Source organism: Mercenaria mercenaria, chromosome 4 (genome assembly GCF_021730395.1).
Source record: "Mercenaria mercenaria strain notata chromosome 4, MADL_Memer_1, whole genome shotgun sequence".
Taxonomy (NCBI): domain Eukaryota; kingdom Metazoa; phylum Mollusca; class Bivalvia; order Venerida; family Veneridae; genus Mercenaria; species Mercenaria mercenaria.
The window spans coordinates 52,134,652-52,155,200 of NC_069364.1; the positions used below are offsets into that span (position 1 = coordinate 52,134,652).

Here is a 20,549-nt window from a genome sequence, read left to right on the forward strand (position 1 = left end):
AACTGACTTAATAATGAGGGAAGATGATCTTTATCAAATTGAAAATAAAATTATGTAACTTTTATCTAAGTTTGGCAGGTGTTGCAGAGAAATAGAGAAAATTTACACTTTTTTCTAGCTGAACTAATGTATATTTCTTGAAATGAAAAGAAGTTTCTATGTTTCAGGAATTTTCCAGATACTTTATGAAATAAAAAATTGGGATGTAATTATTAACAGTATTAGAAAAGAAATATTGTACATGTGAATACAGTTTTAAACAGGACCATAGTTAAGATTTATTTTCGGGAACGTAAAAATTATCTAAGATGCTAATTGTATTTGATTTTGTGTGTGTGTGTGTGTGTGTGTGTGTGTGTGTAGACACATAGGAAGTAGAATGGTCACAGTCCTTACATTCTAATACTCTTGATGCTAGGTGTAGATAATACAACCAAACATTCTACAGAATGAAAGCTAATTGACTTTGTAAAAATAGACTTATTGTCAGACATTTTTGTGGCAGCCCTGCAAATGTCATAAAGTATCAAATGAAGAAAATAAATATAAGTTTTTGAAAAGTGAGACTATGAAAATAAGAAGCAGATATTAATTAGCCACTGTTTCAGTTGATATATAGCACCTCAGGTGTCAAAAGTATAGTGAAAGAGAAGTAACACACTTACCCAGTAGATATTGTACAGGTGATCTAAGTTCTCCTGTACCTATATGCTGAGTGATTTGCGGCTAGATTTTTGTGGAAGTCTTTTAGATTAAATAGCTACTTCTGTAATTGAAGAGGAAGTAATTTCTGATGAACATAAGAAGTTTTGGTTGGCACATTTCTGGAGGCAATATCAATTCCTATTTATTAATAGACTGCCTGTAATGATTCAGACACTTGACATTACCAAGGAAATATTTTAGGACTAAATTTGACAAATTGTCTTGTCTGAAAATTATTCTTCTGAGAGACTGTTCTGGTGTGATATTTCTGTAATGATCAGCTGTTTATATGGAAGTTGAGGATGTTAAAAAGAGGGCAGCAGAAGGTAGGCAAACTATTCTGCCATATTTAGTAACAAAGAAGATATATTTAGTTTTCCAAGACATTTTAAGTTTTGTTGAAATTCAAGGAAGAATTCTCAGAAATATTGGTTTGAGCAAAGGTCAAGATGAAACACTTGCGTCATTGGTCTCCATGTTTTTTGACAGCAATACTGGAAAATTCTGTTGATTTTAAGCACAATTACTATAGCTGCATGCTCAAGGTAGAGATAGAACCTAAAAAAGACTAATGATAGAAATACATTAAATGAAGTCTGGAAATTGATTTAATTATGAATTAAGTCCTTCAAGTAACCAAAAATGATTGTACAAATATGAAATTTATGAAGTTTATTTATTATACTGAAGTTTTTAACAACAAAGACAATTAACAAGCTGACAATAAAATGAAGTATAACTTATTATTACTTTATTACATACTCTTTTCTATTCCTCGTTAAGATGCAATGGTTCTGGAAACAGCAATAATTATACCCCAACAAAACCAAGTTTGGGGGTACAGTCTAACCTGTACTAACGGTCACCTCTGATCAGCGGTCACCTCCGTTCAGCGGTCATTTTATGACGCCCCCGATGGATTTTCCTCTATTTTATCACTTTATTCAGCGGCCGTCTGCGGCCAGCGGCCACCAGAATTGCCTCCCGACCGTCATATTTGACCCCTTTCAGCGGCCATTTTTCTTCCAAAACCTATTATTTTTAGGCGATGATCGCCGAAGATACCCGATCTTTGAGAAGCACGTAATTGCTAAGTTTTGCGTGACTTCACCACAAGAACGACAAAATGATATGAGCTTCTCAATTAAAACTGATAACCAAAGATGTAATCCCCTTTTTGTTATGATCAAATTGCCAGTAATTATCGGCAATTAGCGTGTCACCTCGTGTCAATTTTGTTGTTCACAGTTTGATCTCGGTTAAAGATAATACTCGATAACTAATTAGTAGCATAATATTTGCGATTTTTTATACTTCTGTCATCAAAATACTATTAAATTTATACGAAATTAATTGTGTTTAAAAAAAATATAAACCACTCTATCTTTTATGGAACGTAACGGCAATCTTAGATTATAGCGTAGACAATAAGCGGGGAGAGTAGCTTCCCTTACCAAAATGGCGAAAATTGTAAACAGACTTGTTTTGAAGTTGGAAAATTGTCTGTAATAACTTTTGTTGTAAAAAAAACATGCCGGAGTTTTAGATTGCTCAGAAGACCATTCGTATTGCGAAGGCAAATGCATGTCATTGTATCCTGGTAAAATAATAATAGAAAACTGAAAAAGAAATGGGCCTAAAGGCTAAACCGGTCAGAAGTCTGAATAATACATATACTGGCTGCACCTCCGATCGGCGGTCACCTGGCTTAAGCGGCCAAATTGTCTGCTTCCCCTGGCTGGCTGCTTAAGACAGGTTAGACTGTATATAGCAGTGAGCTTGTCTGTCGGTTGGTCGGTCTGCCAGTTAGTTGGTTTTCATGGTTTCTGGACAGTAACTCCTGAAAGGCTTGACAGATTTAATTAATATTTAGTACACAGGTGTAACATTATAAAATGCAAGTCAAGTTCGACTTTGAGGTCAGTGTAGATCAATTTATTTGGTATTAAAATATATAAAATTGCCTTGTGATACATTCCACTTATGAAATCAAAAGGACTCAGTCTGGAGTTGCTGTCATGGCATGAACTGAAGACATGTATTTTCCACATAATTTCTTTCATTAATGCCTCATTAAGGAATTTTCCAGTGGCTGTAAAATACATGTCTGTTTTCCTATATCCGGACATGAATTTGAAGGCTATTATCTTTTGGAAGTTTTTATGCAGTGTACAGCTATGCCAAGGTACATACTGGACAACAATTCGTCATCTGTGGTTACCTGGTTCACAATCTGAAATGTTGTTGTATACCCTCTGTCCATTACTTATTACCACAGTTCACAATCTGATATGTTGTTATTACCCTCTATCTATTACCTAGCACTACAATTCACAATGTGATATGTTGTTACCACCCTCTTTCTATACCTACCCCTGCGAAATGAAACATTACTGTTCATGAACAGTGCATGCATAGTTCATGAACACTTCATGAATTGTTCGTGAAGATAAAATGGCACAAATTCTTGAAGCATTCTTAAATACCGTGTTCATGAACAGTGCATGAAAAGTGAAAGATGACTTCAAGAACTAATGTACATGAACAGTTCATGAAATATTCACTTCATGAATAGTGCCATTTTATCTTCACAAACTAGCAGTGAACCATTAATGAACATGATTCTTTATTAGTTCATGAACTACCTGTCATGAGTCGTGCATGAAAGATTAAAAAACATAACATCATGATTGTTCCTTTAACCTTTTATCATGGACAATTCAAGAACTCTGTGTGATTCTTTAGTAGTATGAACTGTTCATGAACACTTTTAAAGGACAGTTCATGTCCAAAAATTCATGAACATAAATCAAGAACTGTTGAATGTTAGTTCATGAACAGTTCTTTAATGGTTTGAAGTGTTCATGATTTCAAGAACTGCATTTTGCAGGGGTAGCACTGCAGTTCACAATGCGGTATGTTGTTATCACCCTCTGTCCATTACCTAGCACCACAGTTCACAATGTGATATGTCGTTATCACCCTCTGTCTTATTACCTAGCACCACAGTTCACAATGTGATATGTCGTTATCAGGCTCTTTGTATACCTAGCACTGCAACTCACAATCTGATAGGTTGTTATCACCCTATGTCCATTACCTAGCACTGCAGTTCACAATCAAGAACTGTTGAATGTTAGTTCATGAACAGTTCTTTAATGGTTTGAAGTGTTCATGATTTCAAGAACTGCATTTTGCAGGGGTAGCACTGCAGTTCACAATCTGATATGTTGTTATCACCCTCTGTCCATTACCTAGCACCACAGTTCACAATGTGATATGTTGTTATCACCCTCTGTCTTATTACCTAGCACCAAAGTTCACTATGTGATATGATGTTATCACACGCTTTCTATACCTAGTACTGCAGTTCACGATCTGATATGTTGTTATCACCCTCTGTCTTATTACCTAGCACCAAAGTTCACAATGTGATATGATGTTATCACACCCTTTCTATACCTAGTACTGCAGCTCACAATCTGATATGTTGTTATTACCCTCCCACAGTTCACAATCTGACAATCTGATATGTTGTTATCACTCTCTTACTATACCTATCACCGCAGTTCACAATCTGATATGTTGTTATCACCTTCTGTCCATTACTTAGTACCACAGTTGACAATCTAATATGTTGTTGTCACCCTCTATCCATTACCTTGCACCACAGTTCACAATGTGATATGTTGTTACCCTCTATCACCTAGTACCACAGTGGTATTTGATTTATTGAGGTGTTGCCCTCCATCCCATATCTAAAGACAGCTTTGGTACATGAGGCCTAATCAAGTCAGTCTGTTTAGATCAACTTTATCCTCTATGTAGGACTGTGATGGTACATGAGGCCTTCAAGATAATCCATTGAGATCAGCACATAAGGCATTTGCTATCGATTATCTAAGACTACAGGGGCATAAAGGGCATTCAAGTTGATTTGTTGAGATCACCTTATATATAATATCAGTACCACTGTGTTGTTCCGATCTCAAAAAGTAGGGAGATGTCAAACATCATTACTGTTCTTCAGCATGCAAAGTTTTGCACCTTGGGTTTTGTTTCGGATTTGCTTTGACAGTATGACCAGTTAGGCCTAAAAAAAAAATTCTTTGTTTCCGGTAACATGCTGAAAAAAAATTAGGGTAGGTAGGTCGGATTTTTTTTTTTTTTTTGGAATTTTTTTTATTAAGGGGGACTTTTCGGAAATTTTTTTTTTGTCAAAAAATGATTACAAATAAGGGGGTTATGCCTTTAGAGCATCAGTAAGTTGATTTCTAACATCACTGGCTATGTTTAAAGCATAAAAAGTTCAGTTTTGCATCTTTTTGTTAAAAAGTTGAAAAAAATATTCTCCAAGGCCATAAAAACATTTAGGGTCGGGCCAAAAATTTAGGGTAGGTCGGGATACCGGAAACAAACAATTTTTTTTTTTAACTTGACAATGGAAAATATGCATGAAAGACCTAAAAGTTTGTGTTGCAAGTATTTTGTAAAGTAGTTGACCTAGAGTTGTGAAACAATATAGATTGTTATATAGCATGTGACATTGTACCTCAGGGTTTTATTTAGGATTTCACAAAGCCAGATCTTTCCCCAGAGTTTTGGCCCTTGACTTAATAAAAGCTATGCATGAAGGGCTTAAAAGTTCTTGATTCACATACCTAAAAAGATTTTTACCTGGAGTCATGAAACAATCTTGGAATATTATTCTGCATGTGATGTTGTGCAGCTGTTTTGTTATGGGTTTCACTGCACAAGACTGGAGCTCAGAAGGACCTTGACTTTGTCAGGAATATGCATAAAGACAAGTTTATGCAGGTCAACAAAAGTATACATTAAAAAATTCATTCATTTTTAAAAAGAAAAATTTGATTAGTTGATATTTATTTGTTTTCAATGTCGTATTCTGATCAACAACATGTATAGGTAAACATTTGTAAGGTGTTTTGAGATGATAAGGTAGTTTGTCCTCTATCTTAGCTGTTACAGACATAGAAAAACGGGAATTCTGTTGAATTACTCTGTACACCCATACAAAACAGGATGTATTATATCATTTTATGATAATTCATAGAAACTTGACTGGTTATTTTTTGTGATTATCATGAGGATATTAATTTTTTTGTTTGACACACAAGGGTACGTAGCAAGTGGGTGCAGTAGCTTAGCTATATTACCTATGAAATCGCATTAGTTTGTGTATAATTGATGTAAAACAATAGGAAATACTTATTGCACTTATAGGCAAACAGTTTGTACTAAGAAAGGATATGTATGTATTAAACTCGAGTATTGATACAAGTAAAAATTGTTGCTTGCATGAAAAACTATATTTAAAGCTGTCCATAATATATTTTCAAAATATGTCCTAATGTCGGCAACTTCAAAAAAACATGATTTAGCACTCGATCTGCACATTTGATTTGGAGAGCAAAAAAGGGGTCATCGCCCCCATGGGGATAATGTTTCCTCAAAAAGAAAAAAAAAACTTGTACCCTGCCCATACATGTCATACGTCCCGGATTGTCCGGGATTGTCCCAGAAATCACATATTGTCCCGGTGTCCCGGACACTGTTGCAATGTCCCGGAAAATTAAAAATACAGAAAAACAAAAACAACCCCCCAAAAAACTAGTTTTTGGCCTATAAATTGTTGAATTTTACATGAATAAAACACAATAAACAGTCACCGGTGTCACATTGTTTATTCCTAATCATCCGATAATCAGTTTCATGCCCTCAAGCGGGACACATATGTTGATTAAGCTAGCTCCGATCACCACTCATATTGCGCACTGCGATCTTTTGATGACCCAGATTAATTTACAGTCAGCTTTTTTGATGACCCTGATTATGAATTGACAAAATTATGCAATCAATAACAGTTTTATGATAATTTAATATTAGGAACAATAGCCGAAAATCTCGTTGTTAGCACGTAGGCGGTGAAGCTACATGTAGCCTTCATTGGAAGAAATGGCTGATAACGGTCAATTAAACGATAATTATTTTAAAAGGTTGTAATCTTTCAAAATGTAGATTGGTTGTCACACATATTCTGAATTTAACTTTTGACTATTGAATGCCTTTGCCGGCCGATCCTTGAAAAATGACCCAACCCGAAATATTTTATATCGATTTTATCTACAAGATTTATTTCATTCCTTTGGGGATTCCATTTTATCAATGATTAGGTAAACTTTTAAGCTTTAAAAAGATACCAAATAAGCTGGATTCTAAATCACGATGACCAGGTTAATTCTTCGTATATAGTAAGTCTCCCAATTCACCTCGGGAACGCAACCAATTCACGTGCCGAACTATAGACGTAAATTACCCTATTTACCTCCCTTAGAAAGTTAGACGACATTTGCCACAAATTATTCCTAAGCGAGGGAACAATGTTTATCTCCGGAAACTGCATATAATTTTATGATATTTATGCATGAAACAGACGAATACTAATGTCCAGTGTATGTCCCGCACAAAGGGTAAAAATCCCGGAAATTTTAACTCAAAATCCCGGAAAGGTCCGGAAAAATTATGGCATGTATGACCCTGCCACCTGATTAATGTGTTCAGGTACTTGCAGAGATAAAGTTAACTCTGATACAAATCAGTGGTAGATGAAAAGACTACTGTAATGATGTAACTGGAAAAACATGTAACAGACTGACATGGCTTGTTCCTCTGCCTCAGTTCTTGTTATTTAGGAATCGGGATGAGAACTGACATTGTATGGCCTATTGATGGCTATTTCAGGACAGAAATACTGTTGAAAATGTAGAAACACAGTTATCTTTGATATATTTTTTGGCTTTTACAACTGCTGGTATGTTCTTCTATGAAGACATCAGTAACTGTAAAGTATTTTACACATCTCAGTGCCTATAATAACATAATGCTTTTAGATACCTTTTTGTAATTTGTTCACCTAATGCCTAATTGGACAGTTAATTGGTACATTTACCTTTCCTGCTGTCTGCAGTAGCATGTTTATACCTGGATATAATTTCCTGGCTAGTCTTTCATCTTCCAATGTTTTACTGTAATTATTGAACTTGGCAAAATATTTCTGGTTTATAATTTCTGATGGAAATATCACCTTTCATGTAATTTTATTTATCATTTGTTCCCATTAGGGTTTATCGATTTGCAATAAAAGCATGCTGGCATAGGGAATTGTTTAGTACTTGGTGCTTTGTGATTCTGAACAAAAATAGCAGATCATGCTTTATTATAAAGGCTCTAGATCTACAGAATGTTGCCCTTAAATATATGGCATTACGAATGAAAACAGGATTGAACATGGTCGCCCTATAATTGGCATCATGATTGAAAACAGGACTGAACATGGTCGCCCTATAATTGGCATCATGATTGAAAACAGGATTGAACATGGTCGCCCTATAATTGGCATCATGATTGAAAACAGGACTGAACATGGTCGCCCTATAATTGGCATCATGATTGAAAACAGGACTGAACATGGTCACCCTATAATTGGCATCATGATTGAAAACAGGATTGAACATGGTCACCCTATACCAGGCATTATGAATGAAATCAGGGTTGAACATGGTCACCCTACATGGCATTAAATGATGAATGAAAACAGGATTGAACATGGTCACCTATACCAGAGGCATTATGAATGAAAACAGGATTGAACATGGTCGCCCTATAATTGGCATTGTGAATGAAAACAGGATTGAACATGGTCGCCCTATAATTGGCATTATGAATGAAAGCAGGATTTGAACATGGTCACCCTACAATTGGCATTATGAATGAAAACTGGATTGCACATGGTCGCCCTATATTTGGCATTATAAATGAAAACAGGATTGACCATGGTCGCCCTATAATTGGCATTATGAATGAAAACAGGACTGAACATGGTCGCCCTATAATTGGCATCATGATTGAAAACAGGACTGAACATGGTCGCCCTATAATTGGCATCATGATTGAAAACAGGACTGAACATGGTCGCCCTATAATTGGCATCATGATTGAAAACAGGACTGAACATGGTCGCCCTATAATTGGCATCATGATTGAAAACAGGACTGAACATGGTCACCCTATAATGGCATCATGATTGAAAACAGGATTGAAACATGGTCAACCTATACCAGGCATTATGAATGAAATCAGGGTTGAACATGGTCACCCTACATGGCATTAAATGATGAATGAAAACAGGATTGAACATGGTCACCTATACCAGAGGCATTATGAATGAAAACAGGATTGAACATGATCGCCCTATAATTGGCATTGTGAATGAAAACAGGATTGAAGATAGTCACCTATACCAGAGGCATTATGAATGAAAACAGGATTGAACATGATCGCCCTATAATTGGCATTGTGAATGAAAACAGGATTGAACATGGTCGCCCTATAATTGGCATTGTGAATGAAAACAGGATTGAACATAGTCACCTATACCAGAGGCATTATGAATGAAAACAGGATTGAACATGGTCGCCCTATAATTGGCATTGTGAATGAAAACAGGATTGAACATAGTCACCTATACCAGAGGCATTATGAATGAAAACAGGATTGAACATGATCGCCCTATAATTGGCATTGTGAATGAAAACAGGATTGAACATGGTCGCCCTATAATTGGCATTATGAATGAAAGCAGGATTTGAACATGGTCACCCTACAATTGGCATGATGAATGAAAACTGGATTGCACATGGTCGCCCTATATTTGGCATTATAAATGAAAACAGGATTGACCATGGTCGCCCTATAATTGGCATTATGAATGAAAACAGGATTGAACATGGTCACCCTATAATTGGCATTATGAATGAAAACACTGGATTGAACATGGTCACACTGTATGGCATTATGAATGAAAATGGGATTGAACACCAGGTCACCCTTAAAGCACAAAAGACATTTGTTTGTCATAAAAAGATGAGCACTGATCTGCAAAGCGTTAAAATAAAAAAAGAGGAAAATCACAGGTGACCCAACACGACATAAAAGAAAATGTTGCAGGCTTGATTTGATTGAACCTCAACAGTTCATGGATGGTAGTGGAAAGCGATTTTAGCCCTGGGTTTGAGCAGAACTCTACATTCACATGTTACAAGTACTAGAATATCCAGATTTGTAAAAAAAAAAAAAAAAAATACTTGAGTCATATAATTATTAAAACTTAAAAAATTTTCCTCTCTGAATGTGCAGACTAGTTTACTTAATGAATGAATTTGGATATCTTTGCAATACTACATTCACAAACAATTGATAGGGACTAACCCACACATTTTAGGCAAAAAATAATTTCTCTCGAAGATCAAAAAAAAGTGAGTACTCTGAAAGTGACTAGTGGTACAAACTTATTGACATAAGATTTTTGCAAGATATTCCTATTAATATCGAAAATAGTGTGAAACTGTTGAATGCTTTTTATACGCCTGTCTCTGAAAGAGCGGGGCGTATTAGCGAACACCCATGGTGGCGGGCAGGCGGTTGGCATCCAATTTTCCACTCTCTAAGTCAAACAATTTTCATCCGATCTTCACCAAACTTGCTGACAATGTTTGTGGGCATAATATCTCAGCCATGTTAAATAACCAGCCAAATCCCTCAGGCACTCTTGGATTATGGCCCTAATGAATTTCTTGAAAAACAGCAAATTTAGCCTTGTCCGCTCTTTAAGTCAAACAGTTTGCATCCGATCTTCACCAGACACGATAACCAGCCAAATCTCCCCAGGCACTTTTGGATTATGGCCCTAGAGACTTACTCCATAAACAATTAAATTAGCCTTGTCCACTCTCTAAGTCCAACAGTTTTCATCTGATCTTCTCTAAACTTGCTGACAATGTTTGTGGCCAAGTTCGATAATTAGCCAAATTGCGCCAGGCACTCTCGGACTAAAGCCCTTGAATTACTCGAAAAACTACGAATTTAGCCTTGTCTTCACTCTTAAGTTGAACAGTTTTCATCCGATCTTCACCAAACTTGCTGACAATGTTTGTGGGCATAATATGTCGGCCAGGTACGATAACCACCCAAATCGCCTCAGGCACTTTTGGATTATGCCTCTTGATTTAGGCCAAGTTCGATGACGGGCGAATTTTGTGACAGTCTGGCACTCTTGTTCAGTAATGCAGAAAATTTAATATTCTTTTTGCATTACTTTTATTTTCACCCACTTAATCATTTTCCATCATCATAATCATTTTGGTGGAAATGAACATATTGAAAACTGTGGGCAAGTAACTTTAAAATGAGCATGAACATAAAGCAGCATTTTGATAAGCACCTGCCTTCTGCACATTCTAGCACGTTTTTTTTTCTTAATATTTTACCATGAAAATAACAAAGCATGAAATAATTGCAACTGTTTATTTTCTGAGGCTGGTGTGCAAAATACCTGCCAAACAATATTCCACATGTGATGATAGCTAGTTCATAAAATTTTCCTATATTGGGTATCAGTTACTCACTCAGTTACTGTCCCTTGATGCCTGAATTCTCATTTATCTGCCCCCCCTATTTGAAAATATTAAACGGTGATCAGGAACATTTTTATTAGCTAACAGAACTCAAAATAGTGGCTTGAAAATTATCCCTATATAGTGTGCAACCTACTTTTTTGACCAATCAGAGCGAGTTATTTTTAAAAAAAATGTGGCTTCTTATTCCTAGAGACCAATGAGACTGTAGCAATAATTTTCGAAGAACGGCTCTACACGCTGAAGAGCATCGACTTCATGCGTCTGATTGGTCAAACGTAGATTTCACACTATGTCAGATAGAGTCCATGAAGAGAATTCTTCAAGAGAGGAAAACCTTGGTCGGTCACTCCCTATCAGTTTCTTTATCAGGAAGAATTCACTTCATAAACTCTATTTATAACTTACAGTGTATTACAATTATATTCTCATCCCCTTAAAATTTATGAAGGTATTGAACTTTGTCCTGAAAAGGTAGTCATAATGATTATCAGCTGTAGGAGAATTCTTCAGTAGTTTTTATTGCTCAATTATGAGCAGGTAGATAGTAGAGGCATGTGGCCCTATAAATCAAGTTTTATATTGCATACTTTAGGTTTGCTGCAAGTGTTTTTTTGGTAAACATTGTTGGTGTGGTTGTTTTATCCAAGATGCAGGTTTGAACTTTTATACCATTGGCTATAGCATCTTTATAAAGTAGTTAGAGCTGTAGGATTCAGAATTTGAATATCTTTATTTATTTATCTTCTTATGGGGGTCTTTAATGGCTGTAAACTTGGTCTTTAAAGCGTATTTTCTGATTGTTTGGAGTAGTTAGAAAAAAGAATGTTGATAAAAGCCCATAATATTTTATTATTTGCTTCATCTAAAATTGCAGTTCTTAGGCAACAAATCTTTTCTATATTTCATTACAATTGTACATTTGATTACCTATTTTGCTGTACAGTTAGTCTTGTTAAAGTATTATAGTGAACTAAAGGATTAGCTCTGCACTGAATATTCATTAGCTGAATGTGTAATACAATTGGTCTAAGAAACTGTATTATGGCATGGTATTTGGATTTCTTCAGACTTCTCCAATTTTCATTTGGTCTGTTCTTTTCCATTCTACAGGAGTAGTAATAATAATTCAAAAAATCCTAAAATCTGGCTTGGTTGATTGAAGTAGCACTAATTAAAAACATTTTTGAAGAAATGTGAAGTAGTTTCAATATTGTGTAAAAACTTATCTGATGCAGCAGACACATTCAGACAATATTTATCATTATAAGTGCTATGTTAAAGTTCTGCTGAAATTTTTATCAGTTTCTTGGCATTATATAATAAGCAGACAAACTTTTTGTTTCGTAATCAGGACTCCTTATAAAACATGAATAAGCGTTGCAGAATTAGACTTGCAGCTGCCCTTATTAAATATTAAATTGTATTTAGCTCATGTGCTGTTGGTGGGCTTGTTTGTCCATCCACTATTTTCTTCCAATAACTGCTTCTTAGACTTGCACAAATCTTGGCCAGAAGCATCCTGGTATGGTCCTCTATCAAGTTTGTTTAAATGTCTCAGCTTGGCTGCTTTTAGGGGCCGCCAGAGCTAGAAATAGTAAAACCTAAAAAAATGACCACTTGATGGATCTTCATAAAACTTGGTCAAAAGCATCATTACAAGTTCCTTTCTTACATAAAAAAATGTTTTATTAGGCCACTTGGCCCCTTATATGGGTGGGTGAGCAGACAGCGTCCACAGACTTTGTCCAGAGCTTGCTCATCGTCTGTTGTTTGTCCATCCACTATTTTCTTCCAATGACATCTTCTTTGAAACTGCTTTTTAGACTTGCACAGAACTTGGTCATTTATAAAAGGTTTTCTATATTCAGCTCTAGCACACCCAAAGGTCAAGGTCACACTTAGCTGCCAAAGGTCAGATACAAGAATGACTTTGTCCTGAGCATTTTTTCTTCATGCATAGAGGGATTTTGATGTAACTTGGCACAATTGTACACCATCATGAGACAGAGTGTCATGCGCAGATCCCTTCTTTAGAATTACTTCCCTCTGTTGTTTCTATATATAGCTTATGTTGTAACTTTTTCATTACTAGTCATAAGGCAAAATCATGACCACTTTTCTATGGTACATCCAATTTTTAGGTGTATTTTTTTAATTTCCCATAGTTGCAAAAGAACTACAATAATAACTAAACAACCACAAAATTAAAATTCCATGCACAAATACAGGTGCTGTTTGCTAATTTGCTGTGACGGGTGTATATTGTGACATTCTGGCACTCTTGTTCATGTGTAGATATGAACCAAGTTTTAATATAAACCTTAAGTCTGCTGCTGGCAAGTGATTCTGCCTTTGCAAACAGTGCAGACCAAGATCAGACTGCACATCCGTGCAGTAAGTAAATTTTGTGTAAATGCCCCTTTGAATAATAAGTGGTACTGCCCAGATTATATGATAGACCAGTCAATTTTAGAAATTTAACAAGGTAAAGGTTAAGATATCATCATGACTGATATTTGGAATATTGTTGGGGATCAGTTCAATGATGCACTGGTCAGCATTCTAACATGTTTAGATGTCAGATGTGGCATTTATATTTTTTATGTTTTGGTTCACTGAGGTGCTGACAGATTGCCCTGCTTGTTTTTATGCTGGACTGGAAATAGCTGCCATGTGTCTTTTCAGTTTGTCAGGTACCGTATATTTCCGGCCATACGTCGAGGTTTTTTGACCAAATAATTAGCTCTGAAGTCAAGGGTCGACTTTTGGCTGCATAACTAAACGTAGTCATGATCCTCTATCCATTTTCGGATCGAACACAGCGCATGTAAGGCATTCTAATAAGTTTGTTATGATTTTCGCCATTTTGATAAAGGGAAACTACTCTTTGCGCACTAATTGTCTAGGCTAAAAACAACGATTGCCGTTACGTTCCGTAACTAAACAAAATTAGTTTTATTTAAAGTTAATTGTATTTTGAAAAAAAAAATGAAAAAATCGTAAATTTTATTATACCTTTAACCGAGATCAAACTGCTGTGAACAACAAAACTGACACGAGGCATCTCACAAATTGCCGATAATTACTGGCCATTTGATCTATAAAGTTTAACAGATCGTTACAAAGGACTTTGAGTTTTGGTTTGAATTAAGAACTTGATGTCATTCTGATTCCATTTTTGTTGATACATGCCGGGGGCATTAATTATCTTACCACCTATTGTCACAATCGGCAAACAATTAACAGTTTAATGGTACACTTAGACAGATCCACTGCCACATTTTCAATCTCGCTAATCAGAGCCAATTTAAATCAATTAATTCTAACCGCTTACAACCTTCAAATGTACAACTCCCCTTTGCTTTGAAATTTACAGCTTCAAAAGACTTTCATTGTCTTAACAAGTTGTAAAAAATATCCCAGGTGTTGTTTTGAAGTATGCCGAGGTAAATGTCATGTCTCACTGAATGGCCCTTTATCGATCTTTGGTTGGCTAAGGGCAGTTTGATTGACAGCGGAGGGCGGGGAGAAGACAACATAATTTGCTGCAACTGCATCAGATTTTTCATCTGAGAGTTGTTGACAGTTTTATTGCATTTTATCAGGTTTTTTTTTTAACTAAATGGATCATTAATTTATGAAAGAGAACAAAGAGGGTCTTGATCCCTGTGATTTAGTGTCATTACTGATAGAGAATACTCGATAGTGATTATGTTAGTGAGTCTGATGGATTTTAATGACTGATGGATAAACCACTGAAACGTAGGTAGAACTACAAATCTTTAATTTTGTTCATGTGTCTGATTATTGATTTTTTTTTCACTTAGTAATTTTTCACGCTTGTTAATGGTGCTAGATAAATCGCGTATTTTAATGCTTGTTTGTACGGTAATTAACAAATGTTTGACTATCGTTATAAACACATTTATTGGTCATAAAATGAAATAAAATAAAGGAAAATTTTATTTTTTATTTTTGTTTGTTCAATTATATATGCCTTTACTGTAAAACTAACAGTATACTTCAACACTATTACGGCAGTAATAATTTATCGAGGAAATGTAACAAAATCGCGAGCGAAATTAGAAAGATAACTTGCTAGAAACATTTTTCTTTTCACAGTTTTTTGTGCCATAGCAGTTGTTAAAATGCTAGAACTATCCATCCCTCGACTTATGGTCGGGGCAAGTTGAAAATCTAAGATTTTTTATCCAGAGTAGGCTCTCGTCTTATGGCCGAAGTCGACGTATGGCCGGATATATACGGTACTGGATACAACAGTGTGTCAGATAATGAGTACTTCTAATGATATTTTCAGTTTGTCAGGTACTGAGGGATATTTTCAGAGTTCCATAGAAAATGTTGAACAGCTGTAGACATTCTGTTGAAGCTTCTTCTGACAGTATTTACCAATATTTTGTTTAATTGTTCCAAAATTAGGCAAACATTTTTGAAAAAGCAACTCAGTTTTAGTCATCAAATTTTATTACAGCCGTTGAATTAATGCAAATTACAAGAATTGAGTAGCCGCCATTCAAATTGAAAAGTTCTTTTTCAGTTTTCATGAAATTTTGTTTCAGTGTTTATGAGCATACTGTCTTGAACAAAGTTGATAACAAGCCAGATACTCTTAGACACTCTTGAGTTTTGGCCCTTGAATTACTTAAACTTGGGAAAATTGACCATGTCCACTTGATATATATACTTTAGAAGTTCTTATCTATTGTTCATTGGCATATGGTGGTTGATTTAGTACATTTGTTATTAATCCCCCGCCGTGGCGGTGGGATTATAGGAATGGTCTGTGTCCGTCCTTCCGTCCGTCTTTCCGTCCGTAACAAAATTGTGTCCGGTCCATATCTCCTAAACCCCTTGAAGGATTTTCATGAAACTTGGGTCAAATGATCACCTCATCAAGACGATGTGCAGAACCCATGAGTCAGCCTTGTAAGTTCAAGATCAAGGTCAAAGGTTTGAGCCTGCCATTTTGTGTCCGCTCTATATCTCTTAAACCCTTTGAAGGAATTTGATAAAACTTGGGTCAAATGATCACCTCATCAAGACGATGTGCAGAACCCATGAGTCAGCCATGCTGGCTCAAGGTCAAGGTCACAACTCAAGGTCAAAGGTTTGAGCCTTCCATTTTGTGTCCGCTCTATATCTCTTAAACCCCTTGAAGGAATTTTATAAAACTTGGGTCAAATGATCACCTCATCAGACTTTGTGCAGAACCCATGAGTCAGCCATGCCGTCAAAGGTTTGAACCTTCCATTTTGTGTCCGCTCTATACAGTCTAACCTGTCTTAAGCAGCCAGCCAAGGGAAGCAGACAATTTGGCCGCTTAAGCCAGGTGACCGCCGATCGGAGGTGCAGCCAGTATATGTATTTTTCAGACTTCTGACCAGTCTATAGCCTTTAGGCCCATTTCTTCTTGGGTTTTCCATTATTATTTTACCACAATACAATGACGTGCATTTGCCTTCGCAGTACGAATGGTCTTCTTAGCAATCTAAAACTCCGGCATGTTTTTTTTACCACAAAAATTGTTACAGACAATTTTCCAAATTCAAAACAAGTTTGTTTACAATTTTCGCCATTTTGGTAAGGGAAGCTACTCTCTGCGCTTATTGTCTACGCTAAGTCTAAGATTGCCGTTACGTTCCGTAAAAGATAAGAGTGGTTTATATTTTTTTTTTTCAAACACAATTAATTTCGTATAAATTTAATAGTATTGTCATGACAGAAGTATAAAAAAAATCACAAATATTATGCTACTATTAGTTATCGAGTATTATCTTTAACCGAGGTCCAACTGTGAACAACAAAATTGACACGAGGTGACACGCTAATTACCGATAATTACTGGCCATTTGATCATAACAAAAGGGGATTACACCTTTGGTTATCAGTTTTAATTGAGAAGCTCATGTCATTTTGTCGTTCTTGTGGTGAAGTCACGCGAAACTTAGCAACCACGTGCTTCTCAAAATCGGGTATCTTCGGCGATTATTGCCTAAAAATAATTGTTTTTAGAAGAAAAATGGCCGCCAAAAAGGGGTCAAATACGGCGGTCGGGAGGCAATTTTGGTGGCCGCTGGCCGCGGACAGCAGGTGGCCACTGAATAAAGTGATAAAATAGAGGAAAATCCGTCGGGGGCGTCATAAAATGGCCGCTGAACGGAGGTGACCGCTGATCGGAGGTGACCGTTAGTACAGGTTAGACTGTATCTCTTAAACACCTTGAAGGAATTTTATAAAACTTGGTTCAAATGATCACCTCATCAAGACGATGTGCAGAACCCATGAGTCAGTCATGCCGGCTCAAGGTCAAGGCCACAACTTAGGGTCAAAGGTTTGAGCCTTCCATTTTGTGTCCGCTCTATATCTCCTAAGCCCCTTGAAGGAATTTTATAAAACTTGGGTCAAATGATTACCTCATCAGAACGATGTGCAGAACTTATGAGTCAACCATGCCAGCTCAAGGTCAAGGTCACAACTAAGGGTCGAAGGTTTGAGCCTTCCATTTGGTGTCCACTCTGTATCTCCTAAACCCCTTGAAGGATTTTCATCAAACTTGGGTCAAATGATCACCTCATCAAGAACTCATGAGTCAGCCATGTCAACTCAAGGTCAAGGTCACAACTGAAGGTCAAAGGTTTCAGCTCTGTATCTCCTAAACCCCTTGAAGGATTTTCATGAAACTTTGGTCAAATGATCACCTCATCAAGACGTTGTGCAGAATTCATGAGTCAGCCATGTCAGTTCAAGGTCAAGGTCACAGCTAAAATCAAAGGTTTACCCTTTTACTATCCATAGCAGTGGCGGGGGATTTAGCTGTCTTTCAGACTGCCTTGTTAGCTCACCTGAGCAATGCTCAGGTGAGTTTTTCTGATCGCTCATGTCCGTCGTCTGTCGTCCGTCGTCTGTCAACATTTAGCTTGTGTATGCGATAGAGGCTGTATTTTTCAATTAATCTTCATGAATATTGGTCAGAATGATAACCTTGATGAAATCTAGGCTGAGTTCGAAAATGGGTCATCTCGGTTCAAAATCTAGGTCACTAGGTCAAATCAAAGAAAAACCTTGTGTATGCGATAGAGGCTGTATTTTTTATTTAATCTTCATGAATATTGGTCAGAATCATAACTTTGATGAAAACTAGGCCAAGTTCGAAAATGGGTCATCTCGGGTCAAAAACTAGGTCACTAGGTCAAATCAAAGAAAAACCTTGTGTATGCGATAGAGGCGGTATTTTTCAATTAATCTTCATGAATATTTGTCAGAATGATAACCTTGATGAAATCTAGGCCGAGTTCGAAAATGGGTCATCTCGGGTTGAAAACTAGGTCACTAGGTCAAATCAAAGAAAAACCTTGTGTATGCGATAGAGGCTGTATTTTTCAATTGATCTTCATGAATTTTGGTCAGAATGATTGCCTTGATGAAATCTAGGCCGAGTTCAAAAATGGGTCATCTCGGGTCAAAAACTAGGTCACTAGGTCAAATCAAAGAAAAACCTTGTGTATGCGATAGAGGCGGTATTTTTCAATTGATCTTCATGAATTTTGGTCAGAATGATTACCTTGATGAAATCTAGGCCGAGTTCAAAAATGGGCATCTCGGGTCAAAAACTAGGTCACTAGGTCATATCACGTAAAAACCTTGTGTATGCGATAGAGGCTGTATTTTTCAATTGATCTTCATGAATTTTGGTCAGAATGATTACCTTGATGAAATTTAGACCAAGTTCGAAAATGGGTCATCTGGGGTCAAAAACTATGTCACTAGTTCAAATCAAAGAAAAACCTTGTGTATGCAGTAGAGGCTGTATTTTTCAACTGATCTTCATGAAATTTAGCCAGAATGATTACCTTGATAAAATCTAGGATGAGTTCGAAAATGGGTCATCTGGGGTAAAAAACTAGGTCACTAGGTCAAATCAGAGAAAAACCTTGTGTATGCAATAGAGGCTGTATTTTTCAATTGATCTTCATGCAATTTGGTCAGAGTGATTGCCTTGATGAAATCTTAAGTCGATTTTGAATATGGGTTATCTGAGGTCAAAAACTAGGTCACTAGGTCAAATTAAAGAAAAATCTTGTGTATGCGATAGAGACTGTTTTTTTCAATTGATTTTTATGAAATTTGGTCAGGTTGATTGCCTTAATGAAATCTAGGTTGAATTTGAATATGGGTCATCTGAGGTCAAAAACTAGGTCACTTGGTCAAATCAAAGAAAAAACTTATGTATGTGATAGAGGCTGTATTTTTCAGTTGATCTTCATGAATTTTGGTCAGAATGATTGCCTTGATAAAATCTAGGTAGAGTTTGAACATGGGTCATCTAGGGTCAAAAACTAGGTCATATCTAAGAAAATGCTTGTTTTATCGCAAGAGACCAATTTTTTGGTCCAATCTAAATGAAAATTGGTCAGAATATTTGTTTCCATGAAATCACTAGGTCAAACATGTTTTACACTGTTATGGAGTGTTTCTTAGGTGAGCGACCTAGGGCCATCTTGGCCCTCTTGTTTCCTGTTGTCATGCATGCATTTTTTAGCTCACCTGAGCAGGGGAAGTTTTTGTGATCGCTCGATGTCCGGCGTCTGTCTGTCTGTCGTCTGTCTGTCTGTCAAAAGTTAGCTTGTGTATGCGATAGAGGCTGTATTTTTCAACTGATCTTCATGAAATTTTGTAAGAATGATTACCTTGATGAAATCTAGGATGAGTTCGAAAATGGGTTATTTGGGGTCAAAAACTAGGTCACTAGGTCAAATCAGAGAAAAACCTTATGTATGCAATAGAGGCTGTATTTTTCAATTGATCTTCATGAATGTTGGTCAGAATGATAACCTTGATAAAATCTAGGCCAAGTTCGAAAATGGATCATCTGGGGTCAAAAACTAGGTCACAAGGTCAAATCAAAGAAAAACTTTGTGTATGCAATAGAGGCTGTATTTTTCAACTGATCTTCATGAAATTTAGTCAGAATGATTACCTTGATTAATTCTAGGTTGAATTTGAATATGGGTCATCTGGGGTCAAAAAATAGGTCACTAGGTCAAATTCAAGAAAAACCTTGTGTATGCTATAGAGGCTGTTTTTTTCAACTGATTTTCATGAAAGCTGGTCGGAATAATTACCTTGATTAAATCTAGGTTGAGTTTGAATATGGGCCATCTGGGGTCAAAAAGTAGGTAACTAGATCAAATCAAAGAAAAATCTTGTGTATGCGATAGGGGCTGTATTTGTCAATCGATCTTCATAAAATTTGGTCAGAATGATTGCCTTGATAAAATCTAGGTCAAGTTCGAATATGGTCATCTGAGGTCAAAAACTAGGTCACTA

General features: G+C 36.3%; 1 protein-coding gene across 1 annotated transcript in view; it reads left to right on the top strand.

Annotated features, from left to right (window-relative positions):
- Positions 1-719: 719 nt before the first annotated feature.
- LOC123552875 (inositol 1,4,5-triphosphate receptor associated 1-like) overlaps positions 720-20,549 on the top strand; it is a 146,435-nt gene continuing 126,605 nt past the window's right edge. Inside the window, exon 1 of the mRNA XM_053541169.1 lies at positions 720-1,031. Coding sequence (XP_053397144.1) covers positions 1,008-1,031 — 24 coding nt within the window. The 5' untranslated portion in view covers positions 720-1,007. The remainder of the gene's footprint in view (positions 1,032-20,549) is intronic.